We start from the raw sequence: 22785 nt of genomic DNA on the forward strand, positions 1-22785 counted from the left end.
CAATCGGGCAATTTGTCATCACTGGCATAAAATCTCAGGCCCACTCGTGGCTTGTACATTTATCATCAGCTCTACAAGTCAGCATTTTGTCTAAACTGGATTATTTCTCCAGTCCCAATGAGTGCCGGTTTAGACAGATTCTACTGTATGCGTTGTTATATTTATTTATTATTTATTTGTTATTTTTATTCTTATATCCCATGTTTGTTTACGACGTCTCTTTCCTTCCTAACAACGTTCGGACTAAAATTACTAACGTTGGAGGCATTTAAAAATGTTTCAGGAGAATATATGTTTCTAAACGTAACATCATCTGCTCATACCCAGTGGTCCCAAAACATGCTTTTGTTAAACGACAACAACAGAGAATTCACATTCTACTGAAGCAAAAAGCAAAACAAATGTTGAATTTTAGGTTTTGGTCACTGAGATTAGTGGTGACTCCCACAGAAAAGGCTAACTTTCCCTAACTAAATTTTCATACAATGTGCAAACGCAGGTATGTGTGTTTGTGGTCTCAAGCTTCACAGTAGCTTCACGGTTTCTAATGTTCGTCATAGCCATAGCTAAAGATCTATGGTATCTCCAGTTTCATACATAGCACTCATGCCCTGAGCATACCTGCTGAAGGTGGGTTGTTGGACACGGTCAGTTCCTTGGCCTTCATGATGACCACTGTTAGACGTTCGGCAGTGGGGAGATAACTCAGAGACACCAGCAACTCACCTAATATACCCGAGGCCTGGAAGTAAGCAATACATTCAGTATGGGAAGTTGGGCTCCACAGTCATGCCAGACAAAACTAAGCCGTTGTATATAGCAAACCACAGCACTAATTATGAGATGTTACTTGCATCAGGTACAACCTAAGATAAATACCTAGTTACCTGCTAGAATCTGTTTTACTGAGAAGGCGTAACAGAGTATATTGGCGTTATTACACGTTAGACTGATATAGTTACTATAAGTACTCATCTCGGGGTAAAACGGTGTTTGAACTTCTCGCTAGATTGAGTTCAAATGCACACTTTAAATTGGGAGATAAACATCATGTGTTGGCCGATTTCCGGGTTTTATTGAGTATTTGAAGCACGGGAATGCATTTGGAACCGACGGCGTCAGAATACTCAATAACACCCGGAAATTGGCCAACACATGATTGTAAACACAAAAGTAAACCAAAGGGGTTTTAGTGTCTGCACTCGTTTACATCGAATACGGACACAGTAGTGAAGTGTCATCAGCTGGCCGTTTCAGCTGGTTCTCATGGTCGCATCTGGAGTTGCTCATTTGTGACGTCATTCTAACTCTACGTCACAATATGATTTGAATGACGTCACCACTGTTGATGACACAACAAAACAATTGTTTACGTGTCAATACGCGGTGAATAGTCTTTCAGTTTCCGGGAATCCAATACTATTTAATCATGTTTTTCAACCAATCAAATTATAGGACACAGTAACTTTTGGTTTACAATGGCCTATAGAACTGTTGTAGATAACAAGAAACACCAACATCATGGAATGAACGTTACTTGTTTAAAACCTTCAATCAGTTTGTGAAAGGTTTCATTTATATCACATGGAGACAATACATTTGCCTTCAGGCATTCATACATTTAAATATGTGTAATATTGAAGCTTAACTTCAAACAACCTTCTTCCTGTCGAAACACAACGGAGCCTAAGTCGGATACGTTAGCTAATATGAGCAATGCATGACAGCGATGTGTAGCAACACTGTAGTTCACTTTAACAAAAGCAGAAAAGAGTGGTAATTCCCGAATGTCATAATCACAGCTAAAGGACTTTACCTTTTGATGTTTCTGAATGTCACACCACATTTCCACACTGTTGCTGATTTCCACTTTCCCAAGGTCAATCTGCACTTCACCTATAACGTTATGTCGAGAGAACTTGTCATAATCATATATATGAAACACTAACAGCTTGTCCTTCACCTCGTCAAAAGCAACAGGGAACTTGAACCGTTCGTTATAGTAAGGGTTAGAAGTCTTCCTCTTGACGGATGACTGTCGGATACGTTCGTCAACGCTCGGCACTAATGCAATACGTATGTAGGGATCACTGAATCCTCCGAGAAGTTCCGATAGTGGCAAGTCTTGGGCTGAAGCAGAACGTTGTAATCATGTAATCATTGGGAAAGGCAACGAAAAGCCATGATGATTGATAAGGATCCTTTTGATCCACTAGAGAGGCATAATTGATGCAACTGGTCTACAAAAGCAACACTGCATGCGTGAGTTTGGTTATGGTGAAGCAGGTAGTCACGAAAAGCGCAAAAGCAGGCGTTACTGAACACAATGACTTGTCTAAAAATATCCCTCCAATTCTTGCTTTGTTAACATTAAGAAACAATGCATTTTGTCTTATACGTATATACTGGTCTATCCAAGTGTGATTTTCATGTTCACAGGAATTTTGTTTCTAATGCTATTCGCGGGAATTCATTAGTAATAAACTGACGTACCAAATAAAGTCACATCTGATGTCTAGTTTTTGAAAGGAAACTAACAATATTTGGGGAACTGCTTTGATTGAAACATTTTGTACATGTGGCGATAAAAGCATATACGTTCTTCACAGTTCTGTGAGTTCGTTGAATCGCACGTGCACGTAGTGCTCAACAGAATATGAAGGAAGCGATTGAGATTGCTAGTGAGATTAAAAGCACACATTTCGAAACACCAACATCATCTACAGCGGTGAACAAGCCATGGAATGTCGTGGAGAGGGGCTTCGAGCTACCACGTTGCCAGAACCATGGCTAGATTGCTGCGACCCGTCATCACAGACTAGTTAAACGTGGGAAAACCACCCGGATGCTCGCAGTGACATCATCAGCGTTAACAGCATTGGGTCACTGAATCAGCAGGAGTACACCGATGAAACGTCAACATTGTCTGAATCGTCCACTTTAGGTTAGAATGTCACTATAGGAACGTCGAGGTACGATATCTGTTACGTTTGCATATTTGCGACTTGTCAGACAGAGTCTAAATCTGTTGAAACTATTTGTGTTTCTTTAGTACATCCGTCAATGTTCCATATCTATTGTGCGATTTGACCAACGTTCAAACTGAACTTGTCGTCGTCCCTATTAAAGATTTCAGCACTCAGATGGGTGTCATCAGTCTGTGATGATCCTCCATGTAACCGAGTAAAGTGTTTCAACAATTTCAATGTTATCATTCGACATCTGGCATTCCGAACATTGACCAGTGTAGCTCGATATCGCGCTTGGCACGTGTATACGTATGGCCTGTCTACAAATTGAATTTGAAAAAGCATCAATATGTACTCTGGCCGTCTTGAGCACAACAGGTGCCAACTTGAGGTTATGTATCAGTGATCGTAACAGTCTCCAACCGTTATGGACTCCAGTAAAGTAACCTTAGACATTTCATCCCAGGATACCATACATGTAGCGTGTGCACAATGCCCATAAAGAGCCGTTCCACATCCAGACAGCACATGAGGGTATGGATGGCTTCTTTATTCTTATCCAGCGCTGAAAACAATCCCAAGAGCTGTTCACCATGTGATCAAAAGCACTGTCTCATAAGACGCACTTTTTGTGAATGTGTGTTAATGCGATTGTGTCTAGACTTATTGATTACTGTTTACTTACAGAGAGAATTGAATCTGTCAGCACCATTGGCTCGGCACTGTAAGGTTTTTAATGCCCATGCAGACTTCACCAACAAACTATCCGCGGAAGCGTCAAACAACAGGCGTTAGGTGAGTGAGAGACTTTAGTTTTAAGCCGCTTTTAGCAATATTCTAGCAATATCACGGTGAAAATCTCCAGAAATGGGCTTCACACATTGTACCCTTGCGGGGAATCGAAACCGAGCTCAACGTGACGAGCGAACGCTTTCACCACTGGGCTAGGCAACCGCCCCTGAAGTTAAGTATAAATGTTCTGTACATTCAGTTATCAGACAACACAAACTATTGATGCACAAATCGTACATATGTCGTGTATATTATATGTAGAAATATACATGCACTACCGAGAATAGCACGGCCTGCATACACCATACAAACTCATTATTACTAAACAATATCTGGCTATATTCCTGAAATGCTAGGGTTTGTCACATGAACTGCGGGAGTGTCGTTGTGGCGGAAAGACTGAATGGCGAGGTGGACCATTTTAAGGACACACACAAATATTGAAATGGCTATACATTCCTGTTTAGTGCAACCATTCCTTGAGATATTTTCCAACCTCCATATCCGGTCAGTAAACAAGGAACCCAACTTTGGTTGCTGTCTGTGTTTTTTGTCATTTAATAAATAGATACTTTCTATGACCACACATTTGTTTTAAGTATAATCTGTGATGATCTAGTGGGTAAACTGTCCTTCTCTGACAGGTTTTCATACAATATTAACATATTCATAATTTCGCGTGTCCTACCTGTCGTCGGGATAACACCGAAAGATTAGCGATGTGACGTTAACATTTAACTCACTCTACCCCAGTGATGTGAGGTAAACGTTTAACTCACTCTATCCCAATGATGTGACGTAAACAGTTTAACTCACTCTAGACCAGTGATGTGATGTTAACATATAACTCACTCTACCCCAGTGATGTAACGTAAATGTTTAACTCACTCTGCCCCAATGATGTGACATAAACGTTTTAACTCGCTCTACCCCAATGATGTGAGGTAAACGTTTAACTCAATCTACCCCATGTTGTGACGTAAACGTTTAACTCACTCCACCCGAATGATGTGAAGTAAACGTTAAACTCACTCTACCTCAATGATGTGACGTAAACAGTATCTACCTCAATGAAGTAACGTAAACTTTTAACTCACTCTACCCAAGTGGTGTGACCTAAACGTTTAACTCACTCTACCTCAATGATGTGACGTAAACAGTATCGTATCTACATTCCATTCAAAAGTAGAAAATAAAATACCAATTATTGACTTTTCAGAATATCTCAGAAACAATCTAAACTGACAAAAACTATGGGTCCCCATAGACCTAGCTTTCTCTTTCTGAAGGAGACCCTTAACAGAAAACGATACTCCGATTGTCTAAAACATCAAGGTGGTTGATGTTGATTTTCACGTCTTAGAAACTCCAAGCTGCTGTTAAATGAGTTTTATTGTCCGTCCATAAAATGAAACATTGCATTATGCAATAAGCCCTAACCTTTAATATGACATAAATGTCACTTGTCACTCTTCACGAAATAGCTTGCAGTTTTCTTCGAGAAGGGGTACCGTTACTAATGACGGCTAAATTAGTAACACCTTGCGTCGCACCGCATTATCTTTTAGCTAAGACTTGACAGACCTTCGATCATGTGCACCACCAGATCCGACGTCCTGAAGTCATAATTGAGCCTTGTGTGAAGACGGCCGTGCCCACCATCCAGGGAAGACTGTTGCAGAACGACATCTCGACGAGGATACAGATCTGGTCGGATAGCACCTGCAAAAGGATAAGTGAGAGTGGATTAGAATCTAAGCTTTTTCATGACCGTATGGCAAGGCCACGGAAGTGTTTTAATACGTTAAACGGTACCTTACAGAACGTGTTAATAATATCGACAGGAAGTGATGAATAATTTAATGACTGCTGTCCTTGAAGACTATTTTGCTTAACCTAGTAAAGACGTTAAGGTTGGAACAACGGCACAACTACTACATGAGTATTTTAATATGACATGGAGCAGAGGCCTTCATAGATGTACACATCTATGTGTTTTTCTGAAAGGCTAAGGCCCCACATGTGTATTCTGCCTGTGGACTAATACATTTTGCTGATGTGTAGATGTCACCTGACACCACTTCCATGGATACTGAATAAACAACCACTAACATCAAGAGCAATCTAACACGTGTTTGTCCGAGGCTTTTGATTGATGACCATCAGTAAACATTTCATTTACTGTCTTTGATGTCCTAGCCGGGATGAAATACACAATCAACATACACTACCTATAGATGGAAAGAATCGCTGACTGATGAAACTGTTTTATTGTATCCGTATGTACCAGGAGAGAGTAGTGGGTGAGTGAATGAGTTTAGTTTTACGCCGCTTTTTAGCAATATTCCAGCAATATCACGGCGGGGGATGCCAGAAAATGTACCTCACACATTGTACCCATGTGGGGAATCGAACCCGGGTTTCGGCCTGACGAGTGAATGCTTTAACCACTAGGTTACCCCACCGACCCAGAACCGAGTAGTCAGCTAACTGATTCAGTTGAGCTTCACGAGATTGGTTTTTTATTGATATATGAATTTGTGGTTGTTACGTAAATTGTTTTACCAAAGTTGGCTTCAAACACCAGACTGTCAACGCTGGCATCACTCTTAGCACTAAGGCTGCTGGTGTCGTCGGTGAATTGTTCACTGCGCAGACTTCCTCTTGACGTAGTCGACATTGATGCAGATCGAGGCTGTACCGGGCGGTTCTCTTTGGTGATGGAAATTTCCTGGATAATTGGAATACACATTATGATTGGTTTAGGGACATCATTCGCAGCAGCTTCACAGTTTCAGATGGAGGATTTAGTATTCGAGTAAGTGAGCGAATTAGTGAATGGGTGAGTGAATGAGTTAGTGAGTGATAAATGAAGACAGCCACGTAGCTGGGGAACCTAGAAACTGATCAAGGCAAATTTGGATTCCTTTTAAAAAAGGACATATACGACAAATTGTTATGGATGTCAACTTCTCCTTTACTGTTTTCTTCTTTTTTTATTGTTTTCACAGCGTTTCTGGGCTATCCCTTGATCCACCTGACGAAGGGGCAAGGAATAGCTCAGAAACGTTGTGACAACAATAAAGAAGAAGTTGATGTCCATAACATTTTGTCGTATATTCGAATACCGACTTCTAAATGCCTCTCAAGAACCTCAAAAGAGGACATGCTGAAAAACAGAGTCCAAGAAAACCATTCCAAGGTAACTTGAAAAGCCGCCAACATACAATGGACCGACAATGCGCCTCATTTAATGTGTATACATGTTTGTGACCCAACGTACAATTTGTTTGTTTGGTTTGTTATTTACCTTCATCTTTATCTACGTACTTGTATGACATGACAGTGTAATGTATTCGTAAGGAAATGATTGCTACTGAGTGTTAATGATCACTGTTTCATTGTTTCTTGTAATATTCAGCAGAAGTTCACAATGCTTTATTTTGGTGATAACTACGTGTCTGGAATTTATTATTTAATGTAATTCAATACAGTGGAAGTTTACAATATCTTGTTACTCTTTAATCTAGGAATCCGGAATCTCCCAGAACGTCGTTAGATTAATCCTTCATTGTATGGGTTTTACTGATTATGTCACTCGTGACCATACGTGTCCTAACACCTATTTTCAGCTTGCTTTTCCTGATGTCGACAATTCGTAATTTCATGGTGATAATCTGTAAATTTCACACCTGAGAATTCACACCTGCTGTTCGATAAGACGTGTCAATGTCATCATGGTACTGATGTTCTTGAGGAGCTACCAAACTATGGACTGTTATCAGTCAGAATAACCACGGTTTATCATTCAACGGTTAATCCTATCGTTTAATGGAAATATTCCCGGGTGTAGATCATATGGTTGTGCCTGGCACAGAGTATGAACCAGCGCCTAAGGGATATTCACATCACTGCCCGACATATCGCCATATCCTTGACAACCATCTGTTGGTCGATTTAGCAGCACATTTTACCATCAATTCATACCGATTCAAGGAGGATTATGCCCTTGTTTATCACGATCACGGATTATTTTTAGCCAAATATCACGAGCTGTCCATGTCACCGGATATTTTAATGTGGTATATAGTGGGTAGATATCTCGGCAGGGTAGAGGCCTGATATCAGCGGGGTCGTGGAAAGATGCAAATATAAAAATCGGGTAGGTAACACATTCTGCGTTTCCAAACAGACATGACACTGGCTACCGCGTCAGAATTACCCACCAATAATCTCGTAAACCATGATCATTATTAAACGTCTAAATCTAAGATGCTGACAACAAATGAGAGTGGACGTAGCATTGTACTTGCGAAACAATGTCTCGGGGACACTAGCCATGGATCTAGTTAAATATCTGTTCCTGTGGTTCGTCTTGGGGACTTTTCTTCAAGTCAAGAGGATATACTCGTAAATGACCTAGGTATGTTCGAATTGTTAAATCTGAGAATTACATGGACAACCTATGAAAACTCTCAACAAAGTCATGGGTTAGAGTAGCTGCCCTTTGGTCCCTTGGTCGACTGATGATTACAAACTGGTAAAAATAATATAACCCTATGATCCCCTGACCCTTTGACGACTTGTATACATATATGCTCCATCAAAAAATACATAAAGTGTTAAGATAATGTTTGTGACAACTGAGAACATTTTTTCGATGACAGAATTGTCTGAATGACGTTTTCAGTGTTCGCTGTAGATTTTGTACGAGTGTTTGCAGAAATAAAATTATAAACATGTAGTACAAATCTTTTTTAGAAGTTGCTGTTTTAAGGTACTTTCTAAACTTAAGTAGATCACAAACTATGCTTGCAAAACGCGCACGCAAAATTTTGTTTTTGGAAAAAGCAAGTTTCTGCTTTACCACTGCGTCTTGGAAGAAAGAGATTTGTGTGATTTATGCTAATTAATATCCTTAAGTATAGATTTTGTATTAGTGAGTCTGTAATATTCCCCATACAGGATATATCGATACCATCTTGATACACCCTCGCGTGATAAACCTCTGACCATACAAGCTGCGTCTATACACTTATACAGCTGAGCATGAATGTAAATGAAAAAGTTGTTGTATCATAAGAATATTGCAGGTTTTTTAAGGGACATGTAAGTAATAAAGCTTAAATGAGACAAGCGGCTGATGTTTACAATGAATAATGGCCCACGCTAGTGCTACACGACGATATGCATGCATGATGCTAACTATGTTAGCGAGCCTGTCCACAGACCGCTCAGTCAGTCGCACCTTAATTCTGATACTGATTTTCTTTCAGTAACATATAATGGATAAATGGTGCCATGATTATTGAATATAATGAATATAATATAGTTGAATATAATGTTACTGATGGCGGGAAATAGGTAGGTAGGTAGGTAGGTAGGTAGGTAGGTAGGTAGGTAGGTAGGTAGGTAGGTAGGTAGGTAGGTAGGTAGGTAGGTAGGTAGGTAGGTAGGTAGGTAGGTAGGTAGGTAGGTAGGTAGGTAGGTAATGATAATGGATAATTATTAGCAGGGTACTGAAAGAAGTGATATGCAATCTACGCCAATGTCATCTCACTCTTTATCCCTACGCCACAGAATTTCTGCTGGGATTGACAAAAAAAAAAAGAAAAATGGTAAGTGCGAAGAGGTTATGTTTAGCTTCAGGTCTACCGATTTTCTAGTATCGTCCAATAAGGTTCACATAAGAAACGTGACACATTGTAGACAATAGACTTGCCAACAGTATACAATTAAGAGTGACTCTTTGTAGCTAACGGCTGTATTATAGGAAGCTAATCAGAGTGTCGAGCAGGTAATAGTTAAGAATAATCATCCTAGTTTTAGACAGGAAATCAGTGATCATGACCTAGCTAATAATCTACTTGTTCCAAGGACATTAACGTCAAACTGTTGAAGATTGTGCGGAGAATGATATCATGAGGGGCGCCAAGGAAAACGAGCCAGAAACTCTATAAGAATTTAATCATCTCCTGATAATCATATTTCTACCAGTGTTATAATGTATTATGCGCATGGATATTTTGTATGTCCTAAGCTTTCTGTAGTTTGGGGCAAAGGCCTTATACTGAACAAAATCTGTCTGTCTGTGTGTCTGTTTCCACCAGTGATGAAAACGTATGATAGCCATAAATTCATTTGCGAATGTTCTCTTCCAAAACACTTTATAATGTACCTATCTATGAGATATAACGTTAAATGCAATGCTGAACCAGGAAGACTATCATTACACTGGAAAGTTGGATTTGATAAAAAAATTGCATTCGTATTAATTGACCGGACTCGCCCAGCAAAAGACGAAACGCCTCAACTGTAATGTCACCTTCAAATAATTATTTGACATTAAACAGCCTTTATGTTATTTAATGTCCTTTATTATGCTCGGCAATTGGTCCACTCTCTCAATCAACGTTCTTCTTGATGTAATCTGTTATTGACGTTATTCTGACTTCCAAGACGAATACAGCTATTGCTGTTTCAGATTAATGGCGATAGGGCTATAACCCTAAACTAACCAGCATTGTGTAACAGCGTCTTTCTCCGTCTCAATGCAGCATGGCAGAAACTAAAGCTATTCTTCACTCCCACAATCACAAAACAGATTTTCACATTGCGGCTTTCTGAATCTTGGCCTTGTTGCAGAGACAGACAATTTCCTTGAATTGTCGTCTTGAATCTAAACATCGTCAGCATTAGGGAGGGAGAAAGTTTATACACAGGAAGTTCCAAGGAAGTTACCAGGCGGTCTGCCGCCTATCACGTGACCTTTACCGACGTTCTAGTGATATAATACATACAGACAGGAGATCGGCATCGTGGTGGCATCTAAATCGAATTCATCGTAAATGAACGCGAAAAAATATCAGCTTTGTTTGGTGCGAGCACATTGCATCACGGGTTGCTCCGTCTGAAAAAGACAGTGACTAGAACAATCGATGATCACCAGGAAATTAAACTCGGATCATCTTTAATGTCTTTCCTGTCCATTCAAGTTCATTTGAAACGGATCATCGGGATATGTCCTCCCCTCTTTCTTCGTCAGGCTGCATCAAATACCAGTTTTAGATGTACCTTTTCCACATAGAACATGTGTTTAATTCATGGAAAACAGGTCTTACAGTGGACGAATGTTGGTGCATTCAGCAATACACTATATATAGCATGGCGGCATGGAGTGGTCTTATTCTCTCAGCGAACTAGTGGTTGATAAGATTAGGTTGTGATATTAGGTTGAAATCTAGTCTAGAACCCATTGGTCGTAAATTATACGGCCTATCATTGAAAATCAGTGATAACACCGGGTGTTCGAAAAATAACTCAACATCACCTACCCTACAATTTCAATACCAAGTATGCAGTTCTTGCAGCTTCACCTATGAGACCCAGCCTGGTCTTTTCGTAAGAAATGCATTGATGACTTGGGACCTGATTGTGCCATACGTTCGCTTGTCACGGGGCCAACACTGTCCCATGTTCCCGGGTCACGGGACCAACTTTGTCCCATGTTCCTGTGTCACGGAGCCGACTCTGTCACATGTCCCAGGGTCACTGTTCCAACTTTAGTCCATGTATCTGATTCACGTACCCTACTGTGCCTCATGTTCATGTGTCACGGGTCTACTATGCCTCATGCTCCTCTGTTACGCAGCCTACTGTGCCTCATGTTCATGTGTCACGGGTCTACTATGCCTCATGCTCCTCTGTTACGCAGCCTACTGTGCCTCATGTTCATGTGTCACGGGTCTACTATGCCTCATGCTCCTCTGTTACGCAGCCTACTCTGCCTCATGTTCATGTGTCACGGGTCTACTATGCCTCATGCTCCTCTGTTACGCAGCCTACTGTGCCTCATGTTCCTGTGTCACGGGTCTACTATGCCTCATGCTCCTCTGTTACGCAGCCTACTGTGCCTCATGTTCATGTGTCACGGGTCTACTATGCCTCATGCTCCTCTGTTACGCAGCCTACTGTGCCTCATGTTCATGTGTCACGGGTCTACTATGCCTCATGCTCCTCTGTTACGCAGTCTACTGTGCCTCATGTTCATGTGTCACGGGTCTACTATGCCTCATGCTCCTCTGTTACGCAGCCTACTGTGCCTCATGTTCAAGTGTCACGGGTCTACTATGCCTCATGCTCCTCTGTTACGCAGCCTACTGTGCCTCATGTTCATGTGTCACGGGTCTACTATGCCTCATGCTCCTCTGTTACGCAGCCTACTCTGCCTCATGTTCCTGTGTCACGGGTCTACTATGCCTCATGCTCCTCTGTTACGCAGCCTACTGTGCCTCATGTTCATGTGTCACGGGTCTACTATGCCTCATGCTCCTCTGTTACGCAGCCTACTCTGCCTCATGTTCATGTGTCACGGGTCTACAATGCCTCATGCTCCTCTGTTACGCAGCCTACTGTGCCTCATGTTCATGTGTCACGGGCCTATTCTCCCCCATGTTCCTGGGTCACATGGCCTCCTCTGCCTCACATTCCTGTGTCAAGGAGCCTACTCTTAGCCGACCTTAACAGGTGCTTGTTTCAAACCCGTTTTTGTGCGAAAACAGACCTCGAGTGTACGATTGCCCCAGACTCCGTTATCTTCTTAATGTCTCCTTAATACTGTTGACTACAACTGAACGTGTCACACAATACACCGTACTGCTCAGTCCCGTCTCACCTATATATATCGCATTATCCATGTTGTGCACGTGCATTATAACGGTATATATTTACTTCAGTGGATCTAAAACGATATCCAGTTTGCCATGGAGCTGTGTTTACAACCCTTACAAATAAATCTACTGCTATTTACGTCTACGCGAAATTGATTTACAGTACCTTCCGCACATAGGAAGGCAGCTGGAATTAGTACCCCTGAGCTGAACATAGAATATTTAGATTTCCCTCTTGAGTCCGCGATGCCATATTTTTCAGAATAAAATACTTTGTCAATGTTCATTAGGGTTAGAAAGTGACAGCTGGTTGGACAGACCGCTCGGGCTAACCATATTACACCGCCCACGCTAACAGTAAATCTGGCTTGTGAAGTTCTTGTGTGCTGGCTGAAACGCTGTCTTAGCCACAGACGTTCTGCAACATGAAATGCCATGTACTTGATGACATTGATGGTTGTTGATATGGTAATTCCGTTATTTTGCTGCCGCTCTTATTAGGATTTAGTTCTCATTGAAATTCCCCTTTTAGAGTTGGTCATGAGAGCCAGCTGAAATAGGTCTAGATCAGTGACAGGGTTTGACCCAGCAGAAGGCGTGTCAACGTATCAGTATGCTTTCTGTGTTGACTCTGGTACGAGTGTCCAGGGCCTCCTTTCAGAAAGCACTAAGGTGATCGTAAGTCACTAAGGTGGTTGTAAGTCGCTAGCATACCCTTAGTGCAATGTTGGAGGAGGGGAGTTGCGGTTGCCTCGTGAGAGACGCCCCCGACTAGACTGCTGCTGGGTTTTGGATAATTACCAACTCAAATATTGCTGCTTAATTGAATAAAACGCAATTTCTAATTTGAGATTGAAATAGACATGTGAGTGAAATGGCAGCAGCTAATGCCACGGCCAGGAAGTCTGGTGTTCTTTGAATACCGGTAACAGCTAAACACAGTCGAAATGGCGCGATCAGCCTCTCAGTCCGTAAGTGGACCGCGGAAAGGAAACTGACTGTCGTAAAAGTTTACAATTGCCAGTAGACGTCACAAGGGTTAGTTTTACTGTCAAAAATGTAACTTTGGTCGGGCAAGATCCATCTGTAGACAGCGAAGCGCACGTAAACCACCAATAAATGAGAACCGAATCAGGTTCCATCGCATACGACATATATCACTGGTTCATTCTTGCAACAAATCAGTAAATTAGATCTATAGATAGGTAGACTGAGACGAGGTAGATAATTGCATTACATGGCGAGTACAAATAGAGGAAAGTGTCTGTGAGATAGGCATGTGGTTTGTGTAGCGCAACATCATGACATGCATATCAACTACGTGGCGCAAAAAACGACATGCGACATATCGTGAGCGCCGACCGACATCGAGATGGACCTAAATACAAGACACGTGTATAAAGAAGAAAGCTTGATTGACCCCAAACTCTGGTTTTAGAGTATCAATGTGTTGTTTATATTTATCCAATTCATGCCAGGACTATATAAGAAATACATCCAACCTGGTATGTCTTTAAGCCATCTTAATGTCTTAATGGTGTCATGGTGCATGTAATCGGCAATATGTGCGCAGATTTTGCAGAGCATATACAGTATTTCTTGCGGCCTAGTTCAAGCTTTCTTCGTTGTGATTATAATTTTCACTGTCGCCCAATCAAGGCAGGTTGTTTTAGATTATTATTCCATTAGTGTCATTGTTTCGTGTAAGACGGTCAGACAAAGAAAGCTTTTGAAAAACTTCGTCAACGTGTGTACAGATTGTGAATTATAATTGTGAAAATAATACATTAATACATTGTTAAGATACAGTGGATCACAAGGGTAAATTCATTCAGGTGACCGAGTGTGTGTGTGTGTGTGTCTGTCTGTCTGTGTGTGTTTGTGTGTCTGTCTGTCTGTGTGTCTTTGTGTGTGTGTCTGTGTGTGTGTGTCTGTGTGTATGTGTGTGTGTGTGTGTAAGTGTGTGTGTGTTTTTTTTCGACTGGGCTGGCGAGTAACACCGCGCTCAGTAATATTCCAGCCATATGGCAGTGGTAATCGTGTCTGGGTCAGAACATCCGGTGATCAATATCATGAGCATCGCAACTGGGATTCGATGGTTTGTGTCAACCAAGTGAGCAAACTTGACCATCCGATCCTCTTACGACAAACTGATTTTAATTCGCATCATAACGGATACTAACGTTTTAATCTACAGCGATTTAAAAGACTACGGTGTTCTGTGTATTCAAACTTGCATGAGCACAAGAAAATGTAGAAACAACGTATTTCCTAATGTCATAGTTCCTACCTGAGACCCTGACGTTAAAGACAACAAAGATGGCGGCTTGCACTCTCCAACAGCCTCGTATCCGCTGTGGCTTGCAATACAGGATGTTGCTCTGTGTCGTTTACGGTAAAGTATGTAAACGATTATGATGACGACAGCGACAGCTACCACCGAGACTCCGCACACCGCACCCAGGAGCAGCGGGGAAACCATGGCAACGCGGACACCAAAATCTGAAGCAGAAATTAAACGAGTTAAAGAACATCGTCCGTGAACACGAAATTGTACGCAGATCAGAATCTTGACTTTTATAAATGCGTTTGAAATAGACATGTTTCATAAAATAACAATTTAATGCTTGATTCTCTTTCCCAAGTATGTCTGACAAATGTATCTGTGGAAACTAAAACCAAATGTATCACAGACATATACTTCCCATAAAAAAATTAGGCTCACTTATAACGTTCACTCTATGTTATGTCTATATATATATGATTGCATCAAAGATTGGTTTCTCTACTAACATGGGGGGATGTGGATGATTTGCATGATGACAATGAATCACATTTCTTAAAAGCATGTGTAAATATATTCCATGTGAACAGTTGTGTTTTGGTGTAAGGTTTTGTGAAACATTCGTCAATCTTCACTTACTTTTTATCATTTACAAATTTGTTTTACAACACATCAGGCCATGTGTAAACAGTACCTATAAGCAGTATGGAATATTTTGCATAATATAGAACAGTTGTCTGACGTAAGTGGCTATATTTACGCTAGTGATTCTGGAATTTTAATGAGAAGTACAACTTGTTCAGCTTGACCTGAGCCAATCTACATATGCATGACCCTGGAGGTCCAATTCGTATCCCTTCATTACAGCCAACAGAAAAGAAGTATATCTATTGAAGAATGTTTGAATGTCATTGGAAAAGGAAACAATCATATTATACAGGTAACTTTTATGCATTACTATTGTGAAGTAATATTATTCACACTGAAATGCCAATGTATTGAATCACAGAATGGTTGATTGAGGATTCTCTGGAATGTTGATTTAACTATTCTACGCAGTTCTTGAAATCCGAGCAAGCGGCACACAACTGTAAAACAATAATAGTCATAATAATGTAGCTTTGTATCTCACTAGATTCCATACACTCGTGTATGCTCAAATCGGCACAGAGTTCAAAAGTCTTAGTGTTCATGGAATAGGAAGATCTGAAAGAGTCAAATGAAGGCGAGAGTTTTATGTTTAAAGCAGTGTGTTCCAGAGTCTTTGGGGCATGAAACACAGAAGCTTGTGAAGATGTATTGAGAAATAGAGAGAAGGTGAAGATTATCGGAGCGCAGTGAACGTTGGGACTGGCGGTGATTGAGTGGACAGGATAGGTATGATGGAGCCAGTCCGCGGTAGCACTTGTATGTCAGACACAGAACTTTGAGTGTAGAGATTGAAGAACTGGAGTAATTGGCAAGAACTTGGACCCTCTTGACACCATACGTGCTGCAGTGTTCTGTACTCTCTGAAACCTTTGTAATAATGATTTCTTGATTCCAAGGAGGAGGCTATTGGTATAGTCTAGTCATGACGACGTGCAAAATAGACATATGCAGCCTTAACTTTACCCAATATTTGAAATTTACTCCAGCGTTAAATTTTTGTGACGATAAACCAGTTTCCTTCATGTTTTAACAAACCAAAACAGACATTACCGTATCACGTGTCTAAAGCAAAACACTGTCACTAATATATGTTCAGTATACATGTACTATCTCAAGTGTATAATCCAGCTAATGAAACAGTCAATAGCAATGGTGAGTCTACCCACGTAATACTTCCCTCGACAAACTGTTATTTCAGTCACTCGCAGCCTCTTATCGACCATGATTTGTGGCAATATAAAGCGCGAGAGTTCCGATATAGCTGCGCAGCTGACAGCATCTGCCTTAACCGCCAATGAATTAGTGTAAAAATATCACCTCCCCCATCACTACAACAATAGATGGAATATTTTCAAAACAAGCTTCAAACTAGAGTGTGATATGTTTGTTCTAAAACATCGCATCTCATCGACACTGAACCCTTCTGGGAAGCAAAGTAGAGCAATCGATATAAATGATTGATTCTTATATTGACCGAGCTTTGTGGACTCTGGTGTGGAGCCTCCCGGCAAAGCGGGGGTGGAAATGACCTGAGATTCGTTTGACTTTACCTCCTGCAGAAGATGGCATTGTTCTCGCAGTTGTTTGCCATTCGCCGAATCTCCCTTCACCTGCCACGTTTCTGGGTGATTTCAAACAGATAACGCGTTTCCAGAAATACACGCTATGAGAAGGGGATCCTCGCCGCTAATCCGACAGCTTCCGTCCACAGTAATAAGCGTGTCAGAACCATGATGTACCAAATATAGCCCAAACTGATGATTGGTATTCACTTGAGGGTATGCAAGCTCCACCAACCCAGGAAGGAGCATGCTCCAGTCAGTTACAGGGCGTCGAGCTCGTTGTTAAGCAGAACAATCTGGTCTGTCTGCAGACATATTTCGTCGATCTGCCATTACAGTTTGCCTCAAATATAGGACGGCTTCCAGGGAAACCTTTCCAAACTATGAATTATCATTCACTAAGAAAGAATACGAAAATGTTTGAAAGAGAGTCGCATCCAATTACATCCCTGGTTATTTAGGAACTAAGGGTATTTGGTCCATCAATCATTACATTATTTTATCCTTAATTGGCACTATGTGTAGTTATTCGTCATCACTTATGTTCATATTTATATTTTCTCTATTCTTAGAGAACGAGTTCAGACTATCAAACATCTGCTATGATGCACACTGCTATGATGCACACACACTTATCAAATACCGGTAACAAGATAATTCAATTTTCATGGAAATGATAAAAATCGATAGTCGAATAGAAACTATTTGACTCATTTCACACTTTACTACTACTGCTATGGTAATTGAGTGTTGTGAAGTTTCATATGCAAATGTTCTTTAAAGGTATAGAGTTTAGAATCTGAAATTGATTGGATTTACGGTACACATCATGCTCATCTCACATAGTTACCCTCGAGAAGCAGCAAGGTTAAACTTAATCAAACGTTCCTGCAACCCACACAGGGTGTTCGCTATAACCCATAACCATGCATCCCCAACCCAGTGTTTAGGCACAGATGTGTGCAAGGTACTGTCATACGTACTTACATCGCATCAGCGGGAACCGTGTTTCCTCGTGGTCCATTTACAGTACTTACATTTATTGAGATTTGGTCAGAGTTGGATGCCCAGGAGCTTATGTCGTGAGACGCCACTAAATTGATCGGTTAGAAAGTTTAGTGACTTTGATGATTGCTTGTAACCATTTGTAACTAATCGTATCAGTCCGGCAAGCCAGGTAGCGACTCGTAACATGTTCACGACTGGGCCTTGTCTAAGCGTAACCGGGTACGGAGGTGACAAAAGTGTAGGACTATTTGCAAGGAAAGATAACTCGGAATTTCGAAACATGGCTATTCACACAAATTCATAACACAACAAGAAACTCAAATCACTTTAAGTAAGTTCCTTATGTCATTATCAAATGCCGGTAACAAGATAATTCAATTATCACGGAAATAATGAAAATCGATAGCCGAATAGAAACTATTTGACTCATTTCACACTTTACTACTCACGATTTCATTGGTTTGTTACGAGTTTTGGCAATAATGGCGCACCATACAGGTACGTGTCTACAAGGTCGTTACGAACGGCTTGTCACTACAGTAAAAGGCGTTGGTCACAATAGCAATCTTTGATATGTCTGTGTGAGACTCGATAGTCAATCTCCACGACAAAGCCTGAACATTCAGTGTTGGGCATTAATCACCAAACGCACATGGCGATGATTCAGTGTGAAGAAGAAGAAGCCTCGTTCATACTGGTACCAGACCATCAGTAAACAATACATCACAGGTTGGCGTGGCCTATTTCTTCGGTGTATGAAGACGTTTTGTCTGGATTTAACAATCAATTGCCATGACCTTAGCTGATACATAAATAGCATTATGATCTAGCCGATGACGTTACGTACGCGGAATTTGCATAGGCCACAACGGGACAGTTTCCATCCATTTCCTGGACACTTAACGTCATGCTTATTTACACCAACGTCATATTTACACAACCCAGTAACAACGTGAAATGTTTGGCTACAATTTCCTTTTAAAGCAAACAGAAACACTGAACGCTCTCTTGACTTTAATTCATACCGGCATCTTTCTTGCTAAATATAAACATAGTTCTGCAGGACTTTCCACTTTCGTAATACCATGATACGCTGGACATTTAATTACAATCATCTGTTTCACTCGCTCCCCTTAACATGGAAGAACTAATTTAGTTCCCCTTGGCTGCCAGCTCCAACTCCGTAACGTATGGTTGTCGTCAATTAGTCGACTGTAGTCATTTTTTTCTGCAGACAAGGTTAGTTTTCTTCAAAACAGGTTCATATGCACGGTTACCACCAAAGCTACGCGTCACTTCTTTTATCAAATTTCCAAAACAAAACTGCATGCAGCTATGTTATGATGGATTATCAGGAATTATGAGAATCATTCTAAAATGTTCTTTACTGTAATGCTGAAACAATATGGTTTTACCGTTAGAAAATATATTTTGGCCTATCAGTTTTCATATACGTGACATGGCCACATTTAGGTCATTTCTTTTTCTGAGAATAATATTCAATGGAACCAATGTGCGAATGATGATGATCATTATATCAGTATTACTGCCATTGTCATCAAATGTGGTATTCTGGCAGAAATCTGTTCTGAGTCCTTGTCGCATCATGTCTTCCCAGACACTTTAGTCATCCGAGAATGTATAGTTATATTACTGGCAATAACAGGACATAATAGATGTCTAATAATTACTAAAACCAGCACGTCCCAGCGTCTTATTGGTCTTGGGGCTGCACCATGAGGAGGTCCATATAACTAGTATTATGATAACTAATGCATTAAGCCACTCACCAGATGTAGCTGCAGTCACCTAACTCCGTGCCGTTTGGATAACTACTGTCACTTATGAGTCAGGTCCATTTCAACTCGAGTTTCAACTTTTACGTACAATGTCAGATAAATGTCAGCTGGGGTTTCACTTGTAAACAGATGAGAAATGAATCTAACACTTCAACGCCCCGAGCATCCACTGGGAGCAAAATGAAAACAGTAGTAAGAATTGGAACACTGAAAGTGATGACACCGGGTGAGCATGTATTTGCTAGAACAATTCACTGACTGTGCGCACATACTATCAACAAACGACTGCTGGTAGGATCTCTTGTTGTTTCGATAAAAAAACTGTGCATAATATAAGGTGTGGTGATTACTGATGGCTGTGTGTATGTTTGTCATGAAGAACAAAATGACGAATAGTTATATGACAGTTCCAACAATAAGTGAAACAACAGAACAATAGTCACGACTCTACAACTAGGTCACGCTTCAAATAATGTGACTTACAAATAAATAAATAAATAAATAAATAATAGCATATTTATCTAATTGTGCTATTGAAGCAAAACTGCCATCTTCTGCTTTTCTAGCTATGCTTACTATGGTAATATACTGTGCCATTCTTTAGATTAAGTAGTAAGTTATGATGGATCGAACTGTACATATATCAGACTATGTAGCTTCACAAACATAATCGTATGTTGAATCATTCGATATAGTTCCACCAATGCATAAAATTAGGAAGTAATGTAATCCAATGGAATCTGCTATTTATGTGATGTGGGTGTGCATGTACTGATCAATGTATGTACACAATGGCGGGTCGTTGCGTGTTCTGTGAGCAGGACAGTAACATCTGTCGCCCTGAGTCAGGCTGGAATATATAACATACGGTGAAGCAGTAGACGGAATGTTTGGCCTCCTCGTTGTCCCACTAACCTAGATGGCTGCTGTACGGCACACCATCACTGCTGTTTCAGATGTGCGCTACCCTATTCTGTAAATCATATGATAAAGACTTAATGACCTTTACGTCATACGTTAAATCAACACACAGGGCTCAATTTTAGTTTACCCTACATATATGATAGGAACTATCGCAATAGTGATCATAACTGTACAATATGTCATTTGGTAGGTCTCTAATATCTAAGATCCCTAAAAGGGTTTCTGCTTCATTCGATAAAGAGATGCATTGGTCTAAAAAGTCATCGTAGCAGGATAATAAAGTATCACTTATGTCTCAAGCGTCATTACTGTACATTGATGTACAACGCGGGTCTCAAACGTCATCATCATGGTACAAAAAAGTATTACATAGGTCTCAAACGTCATCACGGTACAGTGAAGTACTGCACAGGTCTCAAATGCCACCATCGCTGAACAATAGAGACACCTGTCTCAAATGTCATATACACCATACGTTAACGTTGCACACAATGGATGCCATCAAGCACTGTACATAAAGTATTAAACAGGTCTTAAATGTCACATACGTCATACGGTAACGTAGTATAGATTTCTCAAATGTCATCAACACTATGCAATAATGTAGTACACAATTCTCAAATGTCATCAACAGCGTGCAATAACGTATTACACAGGTCTCATATGTCATCAACAGTGTGCAATAACATATTACACAATTCTCAAATGTCATTAACACCGTGCAATAACGTATTACACAATTCTCAAATGTCATTAACACCGTGCAATAACGTATTACACAATTCTCATATGTCATCAACACCGTGCAATAACGTATAACACAATTCTCAAATGTCATTAACACCGTGCAATAACGTATAACACAGGTCTCAAATGTCATCTACCCCATGGGTAACACTGAACACATATCTCCATCTGCGCCAGTCGGTGCAGCGTTCAACAGGTCTCAAATGTCGTTACTCATGTCTCAAATGACAGAAACACTATTTACTAAACCACATGTCTCAAAAAACAGATGAGCTACTATACGAGCTCAAAGGTCCTTCGGGTCAGATTGTAAAGCATTACATAGGTCTAAATTTGTCAGTGTTATTGATATTCCCACATATGTGACAGAGTGTTGGTAAACCTAATGTCAACTGCACATTTGATGTGCATACCATTTAGGTTGACATTGTTTTCATATGAAAAACATTCATGTGGCAAGCCATTATTCTTCCAGATTTTACATTACCTGTTCCAGATGTTCACGTCATAAAGTAAGTTGCCCAAATAGAATGAACTAAATTACATTTTGTTTTCTAACACTTCCTTCAAATTGCAGATGCAGTTTCTACTGTTCACATATATTTCACTTAGGGTGTTTGTCAACATGGCCGTTTGGTATTTAGATGCACTGATGAATTTTGGAGAATTATATATGACTGTCAACAACCATATCGGATAAAGTGCAGTGCTAAAGATAGCGATGTGACATGCCCAATGGTTTGCATTCCCTCTAGAAGGAGACTGGTCGTTGCACACATCCATGCCATAACGAAGCATTACTCGCGACAAACACCTGCTGTCAAATTGAAGCCAAGCCCACGTCGTATTTCAACAAACTGGGGCAACAGAGCCGACAGGCCTATCTATTGGAATCAAATAAACAAAACACTTACCCTAGATGTTTCACAATGAGGGGTGAGGATCGACACTTTAGGTATCCCCATGCTGGTGCTGTTTGTATGATACACGTATGACAGCCCTCGCTCGGTGTATCATGGCCGAGCACTGTGTCCCGTCCCACAGTCAGTGTGTATGTATGTCTGACCCGATCAATACTGACAACTGGTTACGATTTTGCAACTGTTGGTCTATCGTATAACAATGTATATTGACTGTTTCTCATCAGATGATGTTTAGTCAACCATAGAATTGTCAAAGTAGGTTATTTAACAATGTCCCCTTTGCGCACCTTGTTGGCGCTTGTTAAAAGGTCATTATCGTCAAACGATTTGCAGGCTGGCATTTTGTAAAAGGTCTTTGTGCTTCACATTTCTAACAACTTGAAGAACTCACACTGAGGTAATTTCAATAATACCGTGAAATTTTTTTATTAAAATATTTTTGGTATGGAATTTATCA

The 22785-nt window shown here is 40.6% G+C and overlaps 1 protein-coding gene across 2 annotated transcripts in view; it reads right to left on the reverse strand.

Annotated features, from left to right (window-relative positions):
• The window catches only part of LOC137288043 (synaptotagmin-6-like), a 31544-nt gene that overhangs the window by 4628 nt on the left and 4131 nt on the right, over positions 1 to 22785 (reverse strand). Inside the window, exons 1-6 of one of the 2 annotated variants that reach the window (XM_067820404.1) lie at positions 22320 to 22458; positions 14721 to 14932; positions 6327 to 6492; positions 5346 to 5483; positions 1817 to 2130; positions 622 to 742 (exon numbers count right to left, since the gene is read on the reverse strand). In XM_067820404.1, the coding sequence (XP_067676505.1) occupies positions 622 to 742; positions 1817 to 2130; positions 5346 to 5483; positions 6327 to 6492; positions 14721 to 14912 (931 nt within the window). In that variant the 5' untranslated portion in view covers positions 14913 to 14932; positions 22320 to 22458. Of the gene's footprint in view, positions 1 to 621; positions 743 to 1816; positions 2131 to 5345; positions 5484 to 6326; positions 6493 to 14720; positions 14933 to 22319; positions 22459 to 22785 lie in introns of those variants that run through there. The other variant, XM_067820403.1, reaches the window with a different exon arrangement.

The sequence above is a fragment of the Haliotis asinina genome, chromosome 6, assembly GCF_037392515.1.
Source record: "Haliotis asinina isolate JCU_RB_2024 chromosome 6, JCU_Hal_asi_v2, whole genome shotgun sequence".
NCBI classification, from domain to species: Eukaryota; Metazoa; Mollusca; class Gastropoda; order Lepetellida; family Haliotidae; genus Haliotis; species Haliotis asinina.